The 20,123-nt window shown below is 37.5% G+C and overlaps 2 protein-coding genes across 9 annotated transcripts in view; one reads left to right on the top strand and one right to left on the bottom strand.

The window, feature by feature from the left end:
• The first annotated feature begins 6,175 nt into the window (after nt 1-6,175).
• Nucleotides 6,176-17,784, top strand: dib (Cytochrome P450 302a1, mitochondrial). Its single transcript, XM_045736559.2, has 10 exons — nt 6,176-6,630; nt 6,870-7,107; nt 8,045-8,138; nt 8,515-8,614; nt 9,426-9,633; nt 9,863-10,052; nt 10,167-10,274; nt 12,419-12,559; nt 13,319-13,513; nt 14,096-17,784. The coding sequence occupies exons 1-10, from the start codon at nt 6,375-6,377 to the stop codon at nt 14,204-14,206; spliced, it is 1,641 nt and encodes a 546-aa protein (XP_045592515.1). The 5' UTR covers nt 6,176-6,374; the 3' UTR covers nt 14,207-17,784.
• Nucleotides 14,564-20,123, bottom strand: part of LOC123754300 (putative leucine-rich repeat-containing protein DDB_G0290503) — a 97,535-nt gene continuing 91,975 nt past the window's right edge. For 5 of the 8 annotated variants that reach the window (XM_045736553.2, XM_045736555.2, XM_069326379.1 and 2 more), the window contains 2 exons: nt 19,388-19,405; nt 14,564-16,439 (listed from right to left, as the gene is read on the bottom strand). In XM_045736553.2, coding sequence (XP_045592509.2) covers nt 16,207-16,439; nt 19,388-19,405 — 251 coding nt within the window. In that variant the 3' untranslated portion in view covers nt 14,564-16,206. The remainder of the gene's footprint in view (nt 16,440-19,387; nt 19,406-20,123) is intronic. The other 3 variants (XM_045736554.2, XM_069326380.1, XM_045736558.2) reach the window with 1 other exon arrangement.

Genomic DNA, 20,123 nt, shown 5'->3' with positions numbered 1-20,123 from the left:
AACACCGTATTATACAGTAAAGATAAAGTCTAAAAACAAATTATTATGTCTTTTTGAAGTAGGAACATTAAAGTTATTAATATTTATATATACACTAATAAAAATATAATATAATTTTAGTTAAATTACTCGGATTTAACATCAGTAAATATAACAAATAAAATAAAAGCTGGAGCATTTTTACTGTATTATATAACCCGTAAATACAAACTTTATCAGTTATTTTGTGACGTTGGGCTTTAGGCCTATCAATCTCGATAAGGTTAAAATAATTAAATAATAATATTTCATTGTGTCGGGGGAATACCCGACTATTATCTTATACAATATATATATATATATATATATATATATATATATATATATATATATATATATATATATATATATATATATATATATGTCGTACCTAGTAGCCAGAATGCACTTCTCGGCCTACTATGCAAGGCCCGATTTGCCTAATAAGCCAAATTTTCCTGAATTATTATATTTAGTCTAATTTTTTTCTTATGAAATGATAAAGCTACCCATTTAATTTTGTATGAGGTCATTTTTTTTTATTGGAGTTAAAATTAACGTAGATATATGACCGAACCTAACCAACCCTACCTAACCTAACCTACCCTATCTTTATAGGTTAGGTTAGGTTAGGTAGCAGAAAAAGTTAGGTTAGGTTAGGTTAGGTAGGTTAGGTAGTCGAAAAAACATTAATTCATGAAAACTTGGCTTATTAGGCAAATTGGGCCTTGCATAGTAGGCTGAGAAGTGCGTTCTGGCTACTAGGTACGACATATATATATATATATATATATATATATATATATATATATATATATATATATATATGTCGTACCTAGTAGCCAGAACTCACTTCTCAGCCTACTATGTGAGGCCCAATTTGCCTAATAAGCCAAGTTTTCCTGAATTAATATATTTTCTCTAATTCTTTTCTTATGAAATGATAAAGCTACCCATTTCATTATGTATGAGGTCAATTGTTTTTTATTGGAGATAAAATTAAAGTAGATATATGACCGAACCTAACCAACCCTACCTAACCTAACCTAACCTATCTTTATAGGTTAGGTTAGGTTAAGTAGCCGAAAAAGTTAGGTTAGGTTAGGTTAGGTAGGTTAGGTAGTCGAAAAACAATTAATTCATGAAAACTTTGCTTATTAGGCAAATCGGGCCTTGCATAGTAGGCTGAGAAGTGAGTTCTGGCTACTAGGTACGACATATATATATATATATATATATATATATATATATATATATATATATATATATATATATATATATATATATAATATATATATATATATATCATTACCTTACATTGACTTGGGTTGAACTTTAGTAGCCATTTGTTGGACCACTCCTTTAGTTTGTCTAGGTCATCTTGTAGTAGCCTCATGCTATCTTCCTTTTTGTTAATTCTCCTCATAATTTTTGCATCATCAGCAAACATTGAGAGGAACGAGTCTATTACCTTTGGGAAATCATTTACGTATATCATCCCTGAGGGACTCCACTGGTGACGCCTCGCTACTCTGTGACCTAACCCCTCACAGTGACTCGCTGTCTTCTGTTGCTTAGATACTCCCTTATCCAATGATAAGAGGGAAGCCGTGGAGAGGAGGGACCTGCTGCCTGGGTAACAGCTTCTCCCCCGAATCAACCTACCCTGGCTTTGCGCCCTGGTGAGGCCACTCCAGACCAGGCCGACACCAGAGTGCAATTCCATAGTCTCCTGAGACTGATGGATGCCTACTACTACTACTATCCAATGAAGTACCTTCCCTTTCACTGCTGCCTGCAACTCCAGCTGGTGCAATAGTCTCCTGTGGAGTACTGTGTCAAAAGCTTTCTGGAAATCAGAAAGTTCGTGACATCTAGAGGGTTTTGTTCCTGTGGAAGATGATGGTGGCCTTTCTCAGTAAAACATATCAAAGTTATTTCTTAGAGGAAGTTATTATCTACCAGAACACATCACTATATTTAATGAGCAAAATGTTCTAGTGTGTAAAATCAGACGATGAAGATTCTCCCATATAAATAATTTAAGAAGCTACTATACTTACCAAGACCCTTGTTCATTATGATACAAACCCAATAACATGCCACAAACAATTATGTATCGGAATCTATCATGTTGTATGTCTTGCTTATTAAAGATGCAGTATAAAACAAATGACAGAGATTAAACTATTCTCTGAATCTGGAGGTCAGATGCTTGGGGTCTGGTGTCACTACACTTGCAGGGTGACTGGTAGGTGTAATGGGACGGTCATAGTGAGGTCGGCTCCCTATAATAAAGTCTGAGGATATGAAATGTTCGACCGTGAGTCCATAGAGTTTTAATCATTTGTTTAAACGACCCGGTGGTGCCCGGGTTGACCCCAAAAGGTTGCGTCATCTAAGTTTTGGGAGCCCCAGAATCAAGAGAGACCTTATTGCTGCAAAATTCCTACACCGTTTATATGGAGCCCAAAATATTCAACTAGTTTCAGCACTGCAATATGACTACAAATTGTAGCTAAGTCATTTAAGTAACTCGATTACATGATCATCAAGACAGAATTTTACAGGATAAAATATCTAATGTGCTGTTAACATGTATAGTGATACAGACAGGATATACAACTTATAATTTCATTATACATGTATTTATTTTATCTACTAGAAATGAAATGTGTACACTATGCAAGATTTGCAGGTGTTATAACATTAATAATAAACTGAGCAGAGTCTGAATATACTTTAATCTCAATTAGTAGTAAGTTTTAGTCTTTAAAGTTTTTCCTGCCCGAAACGCTTTGCGTAATAGTGGCTTTAGGCATTGTATACCTGGTTGATACCTGGTTGATGGGGTTCTGGGAGTTCTTCTACTCCCCAAGCCTGGCCCGGGGCCTGACTTGACTTGTAAGAGTTTGGTCCACCAGGCTGTTGCTTGGAGCTGCCCGCTCCAAGCAATTGTATGTACTGGCTCTATCTATAAATCTATCAATTTTTGTATAACCTCTTGTATGTATGTACTTTACCCGAATAAACATTTATTTATTTTGAAGACACCAGCCATGCTGCACATCACCTGCCGGGGGTGAAGAGGGAAGACAGAGCCCGCCATTGCTCAATCTCACTGGACGGTGAGCGTCTATTTTTAACACTTAGAGGTCACCTTTCGTGCGTGTGCACACACGCGCACACATTTTATTAAAGGAGGGAATTTTCAATAAACAAAATGAAAGGGTATCTATGAAATGTATACAAGCAGCCTATGCTATAAGGAGCGGAAACGATGAGATCACTTAGAAAAGGCAAGATAAACCAAGATATTTACAAAAAATTGCAATGATTATACAGCAATAAGGATGGATGAGAAGGCACGTTAGGAAAAATAAGTTATTTACGAACAGAAACGGAAAGGTAATCAAACTATTTTTATCATTAAAAATTAATTAATCTAAAATGAATAATATAAAATGTGAAGAAGGATGAACATAATGCTGGAACATAAGATGACATTTCTAAAAACTTGAAGAATTCTAAACAGTTTTTCTATATTTATAAACGATGGATAGCTCCGGGAAGCGACAATTAAATGGAGTCCAAAAAGTTCATCCAAACTGGATAACTAGAAAGATCTAAGGCAATGACACCAGATGATCGAGTGTGCTGGTATAGTTGATAATGTAAGGTTCTAGAAGAAATATTATGCTGGATGTTGTAAATGTGCTCAGAAGACTTAAGTAATTCTATAAGACTTTCCTGTCGTTGCCAGCATGGTAAGACTTTCTTGTTGTCACAGCCTAGCCGGAGGGATACATCATATCGGAATCATTTCGCTAACGGATTTTAAGATTTATAATAATAATTCATGTTGTGAAGGGACAGGCAGCCAGTGTATATATACATGTTAGGCTTATATCAACGTCCCCCTTCCCCCCTTACCAAGGTCGAACTACTGACCTTCCCCAGGAGGCAACCTCACAACGGTTGGCTAACTCCCAGGTACCTATTCAACCCGTCCTCTTACAAAGAACGTCGCATTTCAATCGAATGCGTTACATAAGGCCAAAAATTGTCGTACTAGAAAATGAAAGCGCCTCGCAAAAGTGACGTACTGTCTCCGTTTTCTGTTTTGGGTCCTCTGATAAATTAAGAGACGACACTTTAATATGATCTTTTTTGACGTTGGAAAACCTTAAGAGTGGCTGACCTATTTACTGCTAAGTAAACAGATACATTAGGTGATAGCAAACGCACCCAACTACTTCTGTGCCGCTCGGGATTCGAATCCAGAATTCCTAATTATGAGTCGAGAACGTCGAAACCTAACCAAATCCAACCGAGCCTAACCTAAGTTCACACATCCTAACCTAACGATATATATATATATATATATATATATATATATATATATATATATATATATATATATATATATATATATATATATATATATATATATATATATAGGGGGGTACCACCACTGGTGTAATTATAGGGACCCACAGCCTCAGAGAAGGGAACACAGAGCACTCAGGGAAAAACTTGACATTCCTAATTATGGAATGATTATGTATATGATTTTGTATATGAATGATTATGTATGAATAATTAATCATTCCTAATAATATATATATATATACATATATAAAATTATAGTATATATATATATATATATATATATATATATATATATATATATACATATATACATATATATGTATATATATATATATATATATGTCGTACCTAGTAGCCAGAACTCACTTTTTGGCCTAGTATTCAAGGCCCGATTTGCCTTATAAGCCAAGTTTTCCTGAATTAATATATTTTTTCTAATTTTTTTCTTATGAAATGATAAAGCTACCCATTTCATTATGTATGAGGTCAATTTTGTTTTATTGGAGTTAAAATTAACGTAGATATATGACCGAACCTAACCAACCCTACCTAACCTAACCTAACCTATATTTATAGGTAAGGTTAGGTTAGGTAGCCAAAAAAAGCTAGGTTAGGTTAGGTTAGGTAGGTTAGGTAGACGAAAAAACATTAATTCATGAAAACTTGGCTTATTAGGCAAATCGGGCCTTGAATAGTAGGCTGAGAAGTGCGTTCTGGCTATTAGGTACGACATATATATATATATATATATATATATATATGTATATATGTATATATATATATATATATATATATATATATATATATATATATATATATATATATGTATATATGTGTATATATATATATATATATATATATATATATATATATATATATATATATATATATATATATATATATATATATATGTCGTACCTAGTAGCCAGAACTCACTTCTCAGCCTACTATGCAAGGCCCAATTTGCCTAATAAGCCAAGTTTTCATGAATTAATTGTTTTTCGACTACCTAACCTACCTAACCTAACCTAACCTAACTTTTTCGGCTACCTAACCAAACCTAACCTATAAAGATAGGTTAGGTTAGGTTAGGTAGGGTTGGTTAGGTTCGGTCATATATCTACGTTAATTTTAACTCCAATAAAAAAAATTGACCTCATACATAATGAAATGGGTAGCTTTATCATTTCATAAGAAAAAAATTAGAAAAAATATATTAATTCAGGAAAACTTGGCTTATTAGGCAAATCGGGCCTTGAATAGTAGGCCAAAAAGTGAGTTCTGGCTACTAGGTACGACATATATATATATATATATATATATAAATATATATATATATATATATATATATATATATATATATATATATATATATATATATATATATATATATATATATATATATATATATATATATATATAGGGGGGTACCACCACTGGTGCATTTATAGGGACCCACAGCCTCAGAGAAGGGAACACAGAGCACTCAGGGAAAAACTTGACATTTAACTCTGAATACGAAAGAGTGTTCACTTCTCCTACCACCCCCTTTTTTTTTTTTTTTATTTATTATGATGTACACTTTATTATGCAAGGTTATACAGTTACATATCTGATTTTATACAAAAAATAAACATATATATATATATATACGGTTTTAACAATCAGAAAACGAGCTATTAAACCATATTGTCTACGATTTAACCACAGGCCCCAGCTGGAGGCCGCGGGCGGAGTTCAAGGCCATGGGTGTCCTCCCTCACTACACCCTCTCAGCCTCTCTCAGTGGTAGACGTCCCGTCTGACTGGTCACTGTGAACCTCTTACAAGACAAACCTAACTCTCCATATATCAGTGCCTAGCCTTGCTAAAGACTCGTCAATACAATTGTTCGTATAATGATACTATAGACAATTATTCCTTGTAAATGTTGATACCAACACTGAACAAAAGTTTCAGTCAAGATGCAACTCACAATGGTGACTTCTGGCGGTAGAGGGTTGAGAGGTTGTGTGGCGGGGTGTTCAAGATTGGGAACACCCAGACGGTGCTACAGGGTGGGGAGTGCGGCCTCCTGCACCCTGCCAGGCTCGCAGCAGGCGGGGGCGAGGGAAGGCGGGTCTCCCCCTCGCCACCAAGATGTGCGGCCCTTTGAGGACATTCCCGGACCCGTCTCCCTGCCAGTGGTGGGGACTTTATACCACTATTTGCCATTTGTCGGTAAGTTGTTGTCCCCTGGTGGCATGGACACCTAGTCTACCTGGTCTACCTGGTGTTATGGACACCTGGCATAGTCTACCTGGTGTTATGGACACCTGGTATATAGTCTACATGGTGTTATGGACACCTGGTATAGTCTACTGACAATATTCATGCCTGGAATTTTACATAAATGTATAATAAATTATATAGCTGAACTTAGAGAGGGAAATGAATACCAGCCGAGCGCTTTACCTCAGGTCAGTATTCCTTCAAGCGCCTGCACCACACTGGCCTTCGGAAGCTGCAGCAATTCGGGCCCCTGGTGCGGGAGCGACTGGTGGCCGGTGTGACCCTCCTCCTGCTCTTTGACCCGCGAGACATCGAAGTCATGTACGCCACCGAGGGCCGCTACCCCATGAGACGGTCGCACCTCGCACTGGAGAAGTACCGGCTCGACCGTCCACACATGTACAATACTGGGGGATTGTTGCCCACGTGAGTACTCGCCCCACATCACTCCTCTCTCTGCTACTGTGTTCCGGGTCTATGTCTGTTATTATTCATCTGCAGTACTATTGACAACGTAGAACAAGAGTCAGACCTTGAACAGACAGGGCTGGAGATAGACGTACTGTGTAGGATAGCGGACAGACCTTGTACAGGCCGACCGAACATATTATGTAAGTAATTATCAAAAGAAGGCGCCAAGCCGGAGGAGACATCATGTAAGATAACGGACAACCCTTGCATAGACAGGGCGGGACATATAGTGAAGAACAACGGTCAGGCCTTACATAGGCAGGGCGGGACATATAGTGAAGAACAACGGTCAGGCCTTACATAGGCAGGGCGGGACATATATAGTGAAGAACAACGGTCAGGCCTTACATAGGCAGGGCGGGACATATAGTGAAGAACAACGGTCAGGCCTTACATAGGCAGGGCGGGACATATAGTGAAGAACAACGGTCAGGCCTTACATAGGCAGGGCGGGACATATAGTGAAGAACAACGGTCAGACCTTACATATAATGCAGAACAAACGGAGGGTAGAAGTACCCAGGTAATTTAGAACATTATTTACTGTGCATTGTAACAACTCGAGAGGACGGGCTGAATTCAGGGCTATTTTTCATGAAAGTACTGGTACTTAAACTTACTTACCAGTACTTAAGTACTGGTACTGGAAAGTACTGGTACATGAAAGTACTGGCCTTTAGAGGTGGAATTACGACCCATGTGATCATTTACCTATGGTGAGTGTATTACTCTCAATTCAAGTACTTATTGACCTACCATTGTGGAACTGTCCATGTGATACCTAACTAATATTAGGTCAACGCTGCCTATATGAGTACTCGCCTACAACACTGACTAATCTAGAATTACTGACCTTCAGTACAATGAAGTAAACGTAAATCGTATTTCCTAGGAATGGTGAGAAGTGGTGGTTGATCCGGCGTCGGGCCCAGGTGGTGTTGAGCCGCGTGCAGAGTGTGGCTCGCCGCCTGCCTCAGGTCAACACGGTAAGTGTCCTCGCCCACACCTCATTCACCATTACTTCTCATAGACGGTGGAGCGACGGCCTCGCTTCATGCAGGTCGGCGTTCAATCCCCGACCGTCCATGTGGTTGGGCACCATTCCTTCCCCCCGTCCCATCCCGAATTCTTATCATGACCCCTTCCAAGTGCTATTATATTGTCGTAAGGCTATTATAATTCTGATAATTCCTTACTTCTCATTGCTATTTTCCATCCCATATAATCCTTTAAAAGTTCATTATATCTTTAGGTAGACTGAAATAAGAATCCGGCTTCCCGGTTTATTTGGTTTATTAGTTCCTAATCAAATAAGCCAAATTAGCCAGGGATCGCTAATTGTAAATTATAATGATTCCATAGGTGTCGTGTGACTTTGTGGATCTTCTTGATAATATTCGCTGCCCCAAAACTGGCCATATATCGAATTTTCTGGAGGTTGAGCGTCGACTCTTTCTTGAATGTAAGTAAGATAATGTCACACTTTCACAGGTGAATTGGGTTAACATACGAATCTAATTTTATTATAACTTAGATTCATTTATGTTTCAGGGATATTTTTGATAGGGTTTGAAAATACTTGTAATGCGTTTTGTTGTAAATAAGACGCCACCATCATGTTATTTACGCACTGTGCGTAGATAAAACGCACAGGAAATGTGATTAGATCACAGGTTCAGTGATATAATCACCAACTGTGACATGATCAACATATGTGACATGATCAACACATGTGACATGATCAACACATGTGACATGATCAACACCTGTGACATGATCAACACCTGTGACATGATCAACACATGTGACATGATCAACACCTGTGACATGATCAACACCTGTGACATGATCAACATATGTGACATGATCAACACACATGACATTATCAACACGTGACATGATCAACACATGTGCCATAGTCAATGCCCATGACATGATCACTATATGTAACATGATCAGCACCTTTACTTTACATGAGATAAGTTTGCAATATTGTAACATGTTTTGTGGAGGAACTCCATAAATATTTTACCAGGTTTCAATTACTTCTAAGTAGAGAAGAAAGTTTATATATCTTGAGGACAGTACTGTGCCTGGGATGAGAGGAATATAGTGTCAAAACAGAAGTACATAGACTAATGATATGGTGCAAAGCCCCTTTTCCTCAATTTGGGGTCAAGCTTTGCATAAGTATTCCTATTCCTACTGTATTCCTATTTTATTTATGGTAAAATGATTTAAGTAAATTAATTACAAACTACCTTCTTGATAAGTGACCATGGTGGCTGCTCTTGATGTACGCCTGGGAGCTATCAACAGGTCATCCTTACACAGCATCAATCAGGAAGCCAAGGATCTGATGCACGCAGCCCACATCTCCAATTCCAGCATCATCGGCACTGACAATGGTCTCCAGCTGTGGCGGTACTTCAACACACCACTCTATAGACAACTGGTTCAGGGACAGGATACCATATACAGGTGAACTACCCAACTTATGCCCATTACTGCAGCATTAACTCACAATTTTTTTTTATCAAGATTAGTGGAAATTTTAACTAATTTGCAGGTTGCATATATCCACCTAAATCTGAAGCAAGTCAAATGCTATGGTTAACACAGTACTGAATGGGATATAGTGTGTTGACATGGCATCTAGGAAAAGCTGCCATGCTAATATTATCTACTGCTCTATATCTTCCTTTTACAGAATTGCAATAAAATATATTGAAGCTAAGGAAAAGGAACTGAAGGGGCATCCAGCCAAGAGTGAGAAGACCAGCAGTAAGGAGGCCCAGGAGCCCCTCTCTGTGCTTGAATATTTTCTCTTGGAAAGTGGTCTGGATAAAAAGGACATTGTAGGCATCATCTGTGATACCTTACTGGCTGGGATCGATACAGTAAGCATTTCTATGTGTTGTATTTTTTCCAATAAACTTCCATAACATAAAAATATAACTGGAAACTATTACAGCGTACAGTATTTAGACTTGATGCTCAAAATTATATTCCAGGCTGCTTTCACTCTATCGTATGTGTTGCACAACCTGGCCACAAACCCGGACAAACAGGAGCTGCTGGCAACTGAGGCTAGGACACTGCTTGCTGGGTCTGGTGGTGAGGTGAGTAACACTGCTTGCTGGGTCTGGTGGTGAGGTGAGTAACACTGCTTGCTGGATCTGGTGGTGAGGTGAGTAACACTGCTTGCTGGGTCTGGTGGTGAGGTGAGTAACACTGCTTGCTGGGTCTGGTGGTGAGGTGAGTAACACTGCTTGCTGGGTCTGGTGGTGAGGTGAGTAACACTGCTTGCTGGATCTGGTGGTGAGGTGAGTAACACTGCTTGCTGGGTCTGGTGGTGAGGTGAGTAACACTGCTTGCTGGGTCTGGTGGTGAGGTGAGTAACACTGCTTGCTGGATCTGGTGGTGAGGTGAGTAACACTGCTTGCTGGATCTGGTGGTGAGGTGAGAAACACTGCTTACTGAGTCTGGTGGTGAGGTGAGTAACACTGCTTGCTGGATCTGGTGGTGAGGTGAGTAACACTGCTTGCTGGATCTGGTGGTGAGGTGAGAAACACTGCTTACTGAGTCTGGTGATGAGGTGAGTAACACTGCTTGCTGGGTCTGGTGGTGAGGTGAGTAACACTGCTTGCTGGATCTGGTGGTGAGGTGAGTAACACTGCTTGCTGGATCTGGTGGTGAGGTGAGAAACACTGCTTACTGAGTCTGGTGATAAAGTGAGTAACACTGCTTGCTGGGTCTGGTGGTGAGGTGAGTAACACTGCTTGCTGGATCTGGTGGTGAGGTGAGTAACACTGCTTGCTGGATCTGGTGGTGAGGTGAGAAACACTGCTTACTGAGTCTGGTGATGAGGTGAGTAACACTGCTTGCTGGGTCTGGTGGTGAGGTGAGTTACACTGCTTGCTGGGTCTGGCAGTTATTCTATCTTCAGGTTATGTTTGTCCATGCAATGTCTGATCCCAAAGACACATTCATTAGTTTTAATGTACAGTACTGTGTATTCAAAATAGTCATTTTCTCATATATAAAGTATTATTATTATATATTAGAAATTTTGTATAGTTATGCTTAAATTAGGGTAGGTTAGGTGTTTAAGTTATTTTGGCAATTATTTAAATTTGAAGTACATGGATAAAGTATTTACATATACAGTATGTGATAATATGTGCCTCTGGCCAGTCAGCTATTGAAAGGCACTCTGCTGTTCTGAGGAATTGGCTGCCATGTATGGCTGAATTGGCCCTGTAGACCTGGGGGTTAGATAATGAACTTATGTGGGTCCTGCACATCCACTGTGGCTCAAACTCTGATCTCAAAAGTGGTGTCCCACATCCATAAGTACATCACTACCACAAAGATGATCATGCTGATGTTTGCCAGCCCCCCTAAAGTCTTGCTCCAACACATGTACTATGATGTTTCTGGAATGTGCACCTGCACTTGCTGAAGTCGCATGATTACTGTACTATTAATTGCTGGCTGACACTTCTCCACTTTGGTGGTGACTGGGAGACCTGAGACCTGGCTTTATTCCTCCTTGCCCTCCACTGTCTCAGGATACTGTGCCCATCATATGGATTGCCATGGGAAAGGAGAAGGACTAGCGCTCCTAGTGCTTACCTGTTGGTGATTCAGAGTATCAATGCCCCCCGTGGCTCAGTGTCTGACCAAGCATGATGGTATTGTGTAGGTAGAGTGCCACTTTGTTCTTTGGAGAAGGAACCCTCCTGGAATGCATGACATTTTCCTTTGTGCTGGAGAGTCATTGAGAAAGGTGCAGTGTATAACCAATACCACGATGTTGTGCAAGCAAGAGTTAATGCACTAATTGCAACAAATAGACCCTACTACACCTAGGCTGTGAAAGTTTAATACAACTATAATAAGGTAAATTAGTTCTCAGGAGTAAACACTAAGCCATTACGACTACACTGTATAGCACTTGGAGAGGATATGAGGACAAGGAGTTGAGATATTACACCATCAGGCATCAACTGTTGACCCTGCATAATATAGTGTAAGGATACTTTGCTATTGTGCCATCCTAATTGGCTACTGAAAATAGCTGTTGTTGACTTTACTGCATGAATGAAAGGTTGAATTGTGGTACTGTATTACATAATGTCCTGATTTTTAGTATCTTTTTGTAATGTGAGTATAACACAATACCATTGAATTTACCGATATATAATGCCAGTTGTATTACTCACACACGTCTAACTTATGTTCTTCCCGGCTCTTGGCAAAGGTTACAGTACGAGTGCTGGCAGAAGCACGGTACCTGAAGGCTGTTTTGAAGGAAACTTATAGGCTTCGGCCGGTGTCCATTGGTGTGGGACGGATAACCCAAGATGATGTTATCATTAGAGGATACAGAATTCCAAAAAATGTAAGCCCTGTTAATACTTTTAATAATTATCAACTACATTTTTGTGAATATGGCTTTTAAATCTAAAGACTTAGTTACCCACTGTTGGGTACAGGAAACTTGTGAGTCTTATTAAGGTTTCCCTAGGGCAATAACAGATGCAACCCCACAACAGTTGCCTAACTCCTGGGGTTCCTATTTACACACATGCTACATAAACACATGCATCAGGTGCATTAAAAAGTTGCCCAAAGTGTTCATATATATTGAAATGATTATATTATTTTGTAAAAAGTAATTGTTTCTTGTGTAGTGCATGAGTTTTATTGTGGTACTCTTAAAAACATTTGCCAAGATTAGTATTGCTGAACTCTATACTTTTAAAGATATAGACTAGACATGAGATTCTGTATACAGCTTTCATATAATAAACACTTGTAAGAATTTAAATATGGGATATGCACTCTATCAAGGGTTTATAGTTTATGGTTTTGATTGTGTATCTGATTGCTGAGCTTTATCATATTTCCTCCATATACAGCGGAGAAAATCTACAATACAGTAGTATACATATTGCATTGTTTAATGCAAGAAAGTGACAGATGGTCACCAAATAGACAAATCAGGACATAAATTTTCAATCTTCTTTAAACGTGTTTAACATTTGAAAGCAGTTGAAATATCTGAGGGAGAGCTTCCAGGGAAACACAAGTATTACAGATATTCAACAAAACTACAGTACAGTACTGTACTGTATTAATACCGAGTTTTTTTCTACAGACAGTGATTGTGACACAAAACCAAGTTTCTTGTCGGCTACCAGAGTATTTTCCTGAACCAGACAAATTTCTGCCTGAACGCTGGTTGGAAAAAGAAAATGTAAATCCCTTCCTTGTGCTACCTTTTGGTCATGGTCCACGAGCATGTATTGGTAGAAGAATGGCAGAGCAGAATCTCTATACAGTAGTCTTACAGGTAATACAGTCAAGTTGTTCATTTTTATCTTTTCTTTATATCATTGAAGTTGCTAATGCTTACATCTTTTTTGTTAATTTTTTTTTACCACACATTAGTATTCTCATTTCATAAGTTAATTATATACTAGAATTTTTTTTTAAACAATTGAAATAAATTAATAAATATGCTTTGAATGAAGCTGTTCCAGAGATATATCTCTTGGCCATCATATTTCAAGACAAACAAAAATTGATGTGATGAGTACTTACAGTTTCACTGCACAAAGCAAGATCTCATAGCTATTGTAATTGTTGTATTTATACCTCTTGACATTCCAGTACTCAGTAGTTCTTGCTCTTGAAACTGTGAATTCCATGACACCATCTGCTTGTCTAAGGCAGGAATATTGTGGTAACCTCTGCAAGCTGCTGTTTATCCGCAGCATTACACATATGGCAGACTATACCAGAGGTGGTGATTCAAGAAAATGGATTATCATACAATATGAGAATATTTGTAGAAATTATGAATTTGCTAAAATGGTTATCTTGACAAAATTTAATTTTGTAAGACTTTAATTTTGTAATTCTCTCGTTTCAGTTGATGGCGCAGTATAAGATTGGATGGATGGGAGGAGAACTAGACTGCTACTCCAATCTTATAAATGAGCCGGACTCTCCACTTGATTTTACATTTATATCCCGGACCTAAGCTCCTGATGTCAACGCCATTTCTGTAATGTTCCTTCATGACAGCCAACTCCCAAGTTTAAGTTGGTTTGTCATACAGTACAGCATGTATGTTACACGTGGATTTCTTTTGCTCAAGGTAAACACCACAGCCACTCCTCTTGTTCCTTGCAGATACCTTGTGTATCTGATACCTGGGTCTGGCATTTTATATTTTAATGTTTATCCTTTTCTTTTAAACTGTAAACTTGAATCTTATGAAGGGTTAGTTACCTTTTTTTCTTATTTTTAAGAATAGATCAGTGCAAAAGTAACAAGTTACTTATTTCAATATACAGTATATAAATGATTAGTATAAAGGAAATAAAAACTATTAATATTTCATGTTTTAAGCTTCATATCAGTTCAGCTATATAATACATATCAGTTCACTTGAGGCCCATGTGCACTAAATACACATACTTTTAACCTACTTTGTACATAATAAAATGTGGAAGACAACCATCTCGGTACAAAATATACAGTATACACATTTCCGATTTTATACAAGCACACTTAAGAATTAAAAGGTTCCTATATGCCTGGTGTTCTAAATATACAAATTATTGGATAATCATTAAAACCAATGTGGAGTGGTTAGGTAATATAAATACAACAAATGTAAAAGGTTTGTGTTCATCACAAGAACATTTTCAGTGTCCTTACAATAAATAGTACTGCACTTACAAATATACATGTAAATCATAATCCAATTTTAAGAAAATACAACAGACTGGATTAGAGGCAGTAGTAGTTGTGCACAAGTCGCAGGCAGTTGCTTATAAAGGACTTGATATTATGTGTACACTTCGTGTTTCTGGTACCAAACAGAAAGAGACGCTTTATTCGTGGACACACAGCCGAGTCCTAAACGGCAGCCACACGAAAAGAACGTCACGGTTTAACCAAAACCATCAAACCCAGTTTACTATCATACTTAAGTCATTGATTTACAGTTCATGAAAGTTTTCCCAGCATTTAATTAAAAGTAATCTTATAACAAATTGGTTAAATGAAATCTTTACAATGTATAATTATGATCTTAAGTACTGTATATAAAAATCACACTATAAACATTTGTAATCTAACCAGACCAAAGATATTGAAAAATGTTACAACACAGAAGATAGCCCTTCAAATAACTTTAGCTGATGATCTTCATTACTAAAGTTGTGCATTACTGACAGCTGGAATGTCTGGAGAAAATAGTGCTTGTGATGAATATATGCCTAAGTCTGGAACCAATAATCATATTCAATTCTATTATTAAATAATCCTTAAAGATTGATAAAGAAACCTGATATGAGCTATTGTAATCACAGAAGGGGGAGGGGGGACCTGACATAAGACACACAACAGTGCTAACTTACCATAATTGGCAACACCGTGCCAACAATACTTTAGGATGGATAGTTGCAAATCAGCACCAAATATACAATATGAACATATGTTTAACAATATGATGCCATCCTTCTGAAAAGTCCAATAAAATTTACAAACACTGATGGATAAAGCCAAGTATCAGACCTGCCTAGGGTATTCCAATTATCACAGAGTGAGGAATATACCTGATGCTATGTTACAGAGTACAGTATTCTTTTATCACTTACCAGTATACTGTACAGTTGAGAATAATATGGAGGACGGTACACAGCAAGAGTCATACAGCCATAGTTTGGAGCAATAGACACTTGAGATTGTCTTCACAATTTCATCACAACACAACACAAGGTACATTTCAAATTACACGTAGAAATTTGTAGTTCCGACACTTGTAATTTGCACTACGTACAGTATATGTATTGTTTTGACCGAGCTCTCTCTGGAAACTGTTATCAACATCTGTTGCACTACTAAATTTATCAATGGCCAGCACATGTATATTATTTCACATCTAAGATCCAATTTAATACAAAATAAATGTCAAACTGGAAAACGAATATTTCACATATCAAATAGCCTCATAAAATTCAGTTATTAAATTTATTTAGGAAGAGTATTTACTTGCTTCAACTGTGTGTTTGCTTTCTTTAACACATCATGTGTCTTGTACAGTTGTTTACAAATAGCTCTTTCAACATTTTCCTTGCGCTGATTTGCTTTATATAGCTTCTCTTCTGTGTTCTTCAATGTTTCCTTTGTAGAGGCCAACTTAGATGTCAGATTATCCCGCTCCAGTCGCAACTGTTGATTCTCCTCACTTAAAATGCTGTGACCTGAAAGAATCACACAAAATTAGCAGATTGAAAACGAGAAGGCATACCAGAAGAAAGCACAGTAGTGCTATAAAAATCTATGGTAGATAAAACCCAGAAAGTTGACAAGCAGGATAGATATAAATAAAAAAAATGGAATACTAGACACTGTTTTATGTCATGGAGAAAAGTATCCCTGAGATAAAATATCTTTACTATATAAACAGTATGGCTAAATGAGTAAATAGGCTGTATCGAGTACAGGAAATGTAATGATTAAAGGTGATGTAATGAACACTAGGGGGGAAGAATCACGTACTAAATTAACTGAATAAACAAAGACAGATGTAGCTACAGGGCCCCACCACCAAGCAGTTGTATCTGGTACTTGTACCTTTTCTGACATTCTAGGGATGTTATAATTGTTCTTGAGGTTATGAATCAAAGTAGCTTCCAGAGCATACATGACTAATGCAAAACTTTCTAAGGTAGCAATTGCAACTTGGAGTATACCATAGTATTAGGGCATGCGTAATGTATGTTTTGCAAGGCGTTGGCTTGTTTTATAGGTCACTCGAGGTCTTCTCAGACATTGTGTCAAAATGGCTCTAAACTATTCTAGGTAGGAGCTACATTACACAGTAACAATAGGTACTTTCTTAGTAGCATCATACATTAGTGTTGAAGATTTATGCTGATATGGCAAGGCAATCAACAAATATGCACAAATACCAAGAAAACAAAGAAGTGGGTGAAAAAAAAGTGCAGTATACTTACCTGGGATATCTAATATGGATGAATACAAGAAAGAAAAGACTAGCTGATGAATTAAAACTGAGAAAGAGGAAAGAAAACTGGCATCTTCATGCAAGAAAAATAATTTCTAGACATAAATTGGCACTTTTGGGGACAATTTACTAAGATGAAGATGTTAAAATGCAGAAGACAAGATCTTATGGGGTCTAAGAAATGTGTAAGTACTTCATTCATAATGATATACTGCCAGGAATCTTGGCAAAGTATCCAAAATTTGCTTATAGCAGGTGTAGGCTGCACATGACTGAAAAAGTGCTGCCCAGTTGGGTGGGTGTGGAGCAAATGACTGAAAAGGTGCCACCCAGTTGGGTGGGAGTGGAGCAAATGACTGTAAAGCTGCTGCCCAGTTGGGTGGGTGTGGAGCACATGACTGTAAAGCTGCCGCCCAGTTGGGTGGGTGTGGAGCACGTGACTGTAAAGCTGCCGCCCAGTTGGGTGGGTGTGGAGCAAGATTAGTAACTGTGTGACTCACCATTGATGTAAAGTGCCTTGTATAGTGACTTGTGAGCTTGTTTAATCACTTGTCATATTAAAAGATTATCGATATACAGTATATTTTTTAATTTCATTGTGTCGAGGGACAGGAAGCCAGGGTGTTTAGACGTTTGGCTTTATCTGAAGGTGTCTACTATGTAGATAAGGTTTTTATCTGAAGGTGTCTACTCTGTTTAGCATATCATAATTTTATTAATGTAAGATAAGTTCTGTGTTAATTATATATGACTATCTAGAGAAATCTTATTTTTTTTTGTATTGCAAAACATTCTTTTAAATGTGTAAAAAGTACAAGAACTCAAACAATAAATCATGCAAGTGCACACAATTATACAAAAAGCTTGGCTGCCAAGTATTTAACACTGAAGTATGATGTGGAAATATAAACCAAATCAAATATTCAAACTTTAAATACATCATACTTCCACTTAACCCACTCTCTTGTACTGTAGGCTAACACACATCATTCAATTTTATTTACCTATAGAGCAAGATCAATATTTCCAATTTTCAATTCAAAAAATAAAAGGCATACAAGTTAGAAATAAGAAAAGAGGATTAGTAGAGGTTTATAAACAAATGTCTCTAAACCCAGATATTGTTGTCAGTAAGAGTAATTGTCTTCAATGACTTCAGCTCTTAGTAATCTGCTTCAGGTAGTGCTCAGCATGCAGATATGCAAGACGTTACAAAACTAATCATAAACCCCAAGTGAAATCTCCAAACACAGGTGACATCATTTGTCTACTCTCCTCCTTCAATGCTTGAGAATAATGCTCCTTCAAACATGCCACTGCAGTACAGTATTCAAACAGCATGCAAGGTTACACAACCCAAACAGGCATCAGGTAATGGGAATATCCACATGGCATCAATACACTTATAAACCAGAACATTATTTTTTTCTCCTCAATAAACAACTGAATTTTAGCAAGCATTAAACATGAATTTCAAAAATATTAAAAAAGGGCCAGAATTTCAATGGATCAAAAATGACCCTGAAGAGTGGCAGTTCTAAGTACAGACGTGATGCCGGATGTTCTAGTGTTAACATTTCTAAACAAATAATCTCAAATAGTACAGAGAGCAACCACACTAACGTGATTTATCAATGAGAAAATCCGTAGGAGCCGTGATGAGGATACGAACCTTGTCACGATTCCTACGGATGTGCATGGGACTGACTACCCACTGCACAGGTTCGAATCTTCATCAAGGCTCCTATGGATTTTCTCAAATACAGTAGTCCTTTTCTTATCCACTGCTTATGGCAGTACTGTATTGTATAGCTAATCAAAAAACAATTTTCCAAATCCAAATTTGATATACAGTATTTGCATTTTCTATCAAATGAGATTAAGAGCTTTATTTTTTAAATATATTTTGTTATTTAATTTAACATCAAATTAAGCAAAATAAGGTGCAATATTCCCCTTCCCCACAGAACCTGCTTTGCTGAGGAAGGCAATAAGAATGAATATTTATACCATTTTTAAGAGTATTAATATTACAGTACTGTATTCATTTTATGAAATGTGCAAAAATGTCAAAAGCTTGCAAGTTTCATGTTCTGGACAATAAATATTTGAAAACCATATTGGAGAAGCCATTGCACCCCAGGTACTAGACAAGGCCGGCCATACATATTGGGTACTCACTCAGCAACTGCTGGAGATCTGCAGCCACACAGTGAAACAAAGAACCATCAGCTGGGGAGTTTATGGTGGGTAAAGGAAGCTAAAATCTTAAACTATAGCTACAACAGAGCTTTCTCTACCCAAGACCATGTTCGGTGCATCTTTAATCAAGTTTACTACACGTGAAGAAATCTATAACCATAATTAATTCAAGTTGCTATACATTATTTGTATGTCTTACAAAAAACTGAAACTTCATATAATGTCACCAGAACAAAAATCGTGGAGAAATGGAAGACTAACCGAGGAATGGTCCTGGAGTGGCAAGAGCTAGTGTCAAGGGGGTCAGTAGCTTCAGGAAGGGAGCTACACTATGTAAGACACTTACACACAGACATGTTCTAAAGCACATTTAATGTGAATTCGTTTATGATCAACAGGTACCTTTATATGTACCCTGCTAGACACACGTAAACAATGACAATCTTATTTACTTGATAATACTTGACAATCAATTGGTGTTTTAAGTACACTAAAGCTGTTAGTAACATATTCAGAACTACAGTACTTTGACAGTAAGGCTCTCCATCTCCAATACACTCCGTTAAAAAAGAAAATAAACTTATAATGGTCAGATTTGAAATCAGAAGCAGGGTAAGGTCACTTGTCCTCGGCCACAGGCAGGGTTTTTCTTTCGGTAAGTGGAATAACAAATATTTAAATAACTTCTGGAAAACTATGGTATGAATTAAAAAAA

This window comes from Procambarus clarkii, chromosome 18, assembly GCF_040958095.1.
Source record: "Procambarus clarkii isolate CNS0578487 chromosome 18, FALCON_Pclarkii_2.0, whole genome shotgun sequence".
Taxonomy (NCBI): Eukaryota; Metazoa; Arthropoda; class Malacostraca; order Decapoda; family Cambaridae; genus Procambarus; species Procambarus clarkii.
Note: the sequence above shows the minus strand (reverse complement) of the source record. Positions and strands in the feature narration are given on the sequence as shown.

What these genes read in the sequence shown, in the direction of transcription:
- dib (XM_045736559.2), top strand. Translation starts at nt 6,375, where the DNA reads ATGCAACTCACAATGGTGACTTCTGGCGGTAGAGGGTTGAGAGGTTGT. An exon ending in TTGCTGGGTCTGGTGGTGAG is followed by an intron (nt 10,275 to 12,418) that starts GTGAGTAACACT and finishes CTCTTGGCAAAG; the next exon opens with GTTACAGTACGAGTGCTGGC. An exon ending in TCTATACAGTAGTCTTACAG is followed by an intron (nt 13,514 to 14,095) that starts GTAATACAGTCA and finishes CTCTCGTTTCAG; the next exon opens with TTGATGGCGCAGTATAAGAT.